The sequence below is a fragment of the Acyrthosiphon pisum genome, unplaced genomic scaffold (assembly GCF_005508785.2).
Source record: "Acyrthosiphon pisum isolate AL4f unplaced genomic scaffold, pea_aphid_22Mar2018_4r6ur Scaffold_21024;HRSCAF=22822, whole genome shotgun sequence".
NCBI lineage: Eukaryota > Metazoa > Arthropoda > Insecta > Hemiptera > Aphididae > Acyrthosiphon > Acyrthosiphon pisum.
This window is the reverse complement of record NW_021770446.1, coordinates 1-4,686: the sequence shown is the minus strand read 5'-3', so window position 1 is coordinate 4,686 and position 4,686 is coordinate 1. Positions and strand designations below refer to the sequence as shown.

At 28.6% G+C, this 4,686-nt stretch overlaps 1 protein-coding gene across 1 annotated transcript; it reads left to right on the top strand.

Annotated features, from left to right (window-relative positions):
• The first annotated feature begins 1,354 nt into the window (after positions 1-1,354).
• LOC115034774 lies at positions 1,355-2,508 on the top strand. The gene is made up of 4 exons (XM_029492208.1): positions 1,355-1,454; positions 1,637-1,872; positions 1,966-2,125; positions 2,355-2,508. Exons 2-4 carry the CDS (start codon positions 1,675-1,677, stop codon positions 2,474-2,476), a joined length of 480 nt encoding a protein of 159 aa, XP_029348068.1. The 5' UTR covers positions 1,355-1,454; positions 1,637-1,674; the 3' UTR covers positions 2,477-2,508.
• Positions 2,509-4,686: the final 2,178 nt, after the last annotated feature.

Genomic DNA, 4,686 nt, shown 5'->3' with positions numbered 1-4,686 from the left:
ATGTGATATATTATGGTATATTATATTATGATAATTAATATACATATAATATAATAGATCTATGAACTATATATGCTATAGGTATTATTGGGGATTGTGTACATAATTTTTTATATGAAATATATTATTATACAATTATAAATAAACATTATATTGTACTTACCTAGTACGTATCAATACGACTATTAATACGTAATCGCAAAATATACTATACTACCATAGAACAGTGCTACAGTATACTACTACAGTAAGTACAAATAATAGTATTAATAGTAATACTATACTAACTATATTTGACGATAGTTAAGATACATTGACCATCGAAACGGTGACGGAAAAACTTAAGAGGATGTTAGCTTAAAAATATGTAAGCCCTTTATATTGTCTTGAATTTTTCAAAGGGAGGGTCCAAATATTTTTAACATGTAAAAAGTATACAATCAGTGGTTTGCATCTTAAGAATTTTAAATTCCGTTAATAAATGGGAGGGGTCCAGACCAACCCCCCCCCCCCCCCCCCCTTGGGGTACACCCCTGATGTAGTAACATAACATAATATATAAAGGTATGTAAAGTGCATAGTGTTTTCTGTACTTTGCATCTCTGCGCTATCTTGGCCTCCGACGCACACCCGTCTATCAATAGATAGGTAATAATAATATTATCACAGAATTGAGAATAGATTAATCATTGATAATATTATTATAATTTAATAGCAGACATAATACGGAAAACCCCGGCGTCAATATGATTATGTAATAGGTACGTATATACATTATACGCGGCAATACCAGCATATCTTGCTCATTGCCCATTGGATGTGCTGAAATATTTTATATCCGCGAGTCCGCGAGTAACGACAAACGACCGCCGCGCCGTCACTGCAGTATTACTTTAATACTGTATAAGTTATTAAGTTTTTGTTTTGTAGTTTTGTACGTCTTGTGTTTGTACGAATTTGTGTAATCGACAGGCGACATCATTTATATTCAAATACCGATAGTAATCGACTTCCAATTTCAAGCGACGGAAAAAGTTGAGGTTTATTCCACGATCATCATAGAAATAGTGAATTAAATTCACTGAAAAGGAAGTCTGCACGAGTAACGGTAATTACTTAATGCAATAGCCAATAAGTATATATTATACGCAGTAAGTACCTACTTATGCTATTACTTATTTTTAATTAAGGCATTTGTTATATATATATCCGTCTTACAAGTTCGAAACATAGACAATTTCAAGCTCAGCAATTGTAAATTGTTTGTACATCTTAAAATACTCGCATTGTTAAATAATGTAAATTATTTTATGTAATAACACAATGTTAAATAATTTTATATTTTTTAGAAATAAAATGTCCTGATGATATTATTATAACTAGTAATCCTAGTTTCTCAATTGAAATACCACCTGTAACACCCACTGTTTCTACGCCAATTATTCCTATTTCAGGTAATTAATTAGTATATTATAGTATGTATTATAAATTATAATGTATTTATTTATAATTTGTTAAACATTATTTTTGCCCGATTATATATGGACAAAACATTTATTATATTTACCTAACCAATTTGAATATAATATATATTGCTACTAAATATTTATTAATCACTATAATTTATATTTTATAGATGATTTTCAAAATTTTGTTAAAACATCTTTAACAAATATGAGATATGAAATAAAAAGTATGGCCTACTCTATTGAAGTATTAAAAAGTCTAACAGCTCAAAGTATTGAAAATTCAGCATCAAACGTTGGTACTGAAATTAATACATCATGTGAAATTATTTGGCCAGTCAACAATACCGATGAATTGATTACTATTGAAACATTACTAAATGACCAAAAAATTAGGAATAATCAAGTATGATTGTAAAATCTTCATTTAATTTATTAATATAATATGATTATTGTGGAGGTATACTATATAAATATTTTTTTTTATCATTTACATCAGGCTATCATTTTATCAAGATCAGTCGGACTTACCATCCCTGAAACAGTCCGCCGTATCATGCAACATATGTTTTCAGATTCATTTATCCAGAAATACTCTTATGTTGGTTTCAAAGGTAAAAACAAATTTTCTGGACTGAACTGCTGCAAATTACTATTTGGTAAGAATGGCCTGCAGATACTATTATTTTGTCTGGTATAGTGCATTAATATATATTTATGAAATAATTTTATATGGTTTTTCTCCTACGTGGCATGCCAGCTGATAGAGTACCATTCCAACAAAAGGATAATAATTTAAAAATCTAATTCATAAATTATTGTTTTTGCTTTCATTAAATTGATAATAATAATGTTATAATTTTTTATAAAAATGTATTTTGTTCATAGATGCCATACGGAAAAATAAGAAATTTGAGTTATTGCCTGATATGGATATTTCATCAGCCGTTTCAAAGTGGATGGCCCAAGCTGCTAACCGTATTAAAAAAAAAGAAGAAAAAATTAACTAATAACTAATAACTAATAATACATTATTATTTTATTTTATTTAACTATTACATATTGAATGTACTTATATAATATCTAATAGTTTTGTACCCTTAAGTACAATTATTATGTTTTTTTTTGTTTTATTATGATGGAAATGACTATAATAAAAATTTTTTTATGGAAGTTCACGATTTCTTTTTAGTTTTAATTAATACACCCATATTGAGTATCATTATCATATCATACTATTATAATTAAATATGGTGTCTAAATATAAACAGCATGAAATCAATTTTTTTTTGTTTTGGGTTACGATGATAATTTAATAATATGTATAAACAAATCATTCTTATTTCATAAACATTTTCAAACATATTATATATTATATGTACCTGTGTAAATTGTAGGTAATATATACAATTGGTAGCTAAATTGAAAGATTATTTAAATATTGTGGACATGCACGGAGGAAAATATTTTTGAAATATTTGTAGGCATAATATTGGAGCAATATATTATTTCATAAAATTTGTTGTTAAGAAATTATTTAAAACAAATTGACACCACATATCAGAAATATTTATTATATATTTTGGCAACATTCTAATTACATATCTTCAAAATATGTTAAGTATATCATTGTAACAATGTGAATTGGAACATATTGTCTCAATGGTGGATTTTTCTGCCATTTGGTTATTGTGCAAACATGGTGAGAATATTTTAAACATCAGAAAATCGTCATAAACACATATTGTTGCAATGATAATCTGTTTTCAACAATATTAAATCAATATTACTGAAATATGATATTGCTATCTGGGTACTTTAAAATATAATTTAATATATAAAAAATATTCAGTGTTTTCCGATTTCCATATACATGTCTGATATAATTATTTGATAGTAAGTTGATAGATACCTTTTCCAATTTTATTATATTGTAAGTTGTATTCTATTCTGTGATAATACCTATCGTATTTTTATACACGATGCACGGTTAGATAACCATAGATTCTATACTAAAACACATATAAGTGCCACAGCGCCAACTATAATAATATAGCAGTCTACAGAGGTATCGCTTTAATAATAATAATAAAACCGATAGCAACCATTTGCAAACAAACATTTCCATCGTAAATCTCAAAATTACTGTTTGAGCACCTCCCCTGGTTTGACCTCTAATTTACTCTTTTTCAATTATAGCCTATGTTACTCAGGGATAATTCTGATGGCGAAAGAAATTTTGAAATCAATCCAGTAGTTTTTGAGTTAATTCGTTACAAAACATCCAAATCTTTCCTCTTTATAATATTAATATAGATAGTATAGATATAGGGATTAGGACGTACTCGACTATAATAACGCGTACCGCGTCCGATATAATATTACATTTTACTTGGTAATATGGTATTATATTATATAAGTAATTAGTATATTATATAATGGAATATTGTGAATGCGGATAGGCGATAGCAGATATCACAGACTAGATAGATATATATATCTCTATATCTTAGTCCGTGGCAGATATTAATAGACATTTAATACTGCACGGACGGCGTTGATGACTTCAACGTATGGGTTTTCCGTGGTATGGGTTTCCCTGGCCGCTATGATAAACACCAACGTCCAACACTGATAACCATAGTCCTATAATGTTCTATAGACCCTGCTGCTAGTATAATAGTCTCTGTCATACACTCATACTCTTCCAGTATTGCAGTCGTCAGTGTGGTTATTTAGTTACTGTTATTCTTTATCGTTCGCGCGTTCAAGTTACACTATTATAGTAGACTTATTACTCAGAGCTGTGAGAGGCCCGTACAGCCATAGCTTAAGCATTCGACTATATTATATTAGTATATTATATTATACGCGTGTAACCGTTGTACCACAGAATATATTATATAACAATTTATTGTACTATAAATGCGCCCAAACCGTCGTATACTCGCGTTCGTCTTATACTCGCTCTTTCTATTGTTATTTGTTGTGCTCGTAAGTGTTATTACAAGTTACAATTATTGTTATACTCGGTAGAGTGTATAGACACGCGGTTTGAAAAATCAGTCTTTATATCTGTACTGTTAAAATTCAAAAATTCACGAAACATACATATACGGCATAAGTAAGTATAACTACGACGTACACATGTAAGTATATGGTTTATGATATCCTAACTATTCTAACTATCTATAAGTATTACCTACCTACCTATTTTATA

Excerpts from the sequence above, each read along its gene's own strand:
- LOC115034774 (XM_029492208.1), top strand. The coding sequence starts at position 1,675 with ATGAGATATGAAATAAAAAGTATGGCCTACTCTATTGAAGTATTAAAA. Across the intron at positions 1,873-1,965 it reads AAAAAATTAGGAATAATCAA|GCTATCATTTTATCAAGATC; the intron begins GTATGATTGTAA and ends CATTTACATCAG. Across the intron at positions 2,126-2,354 it reads CTGCTGCAAATTACTATTTG|ATGCCATACGGAAAAATAAG; the intron begins GTAAGAATGGCC and ends TTTTGTTCATAG.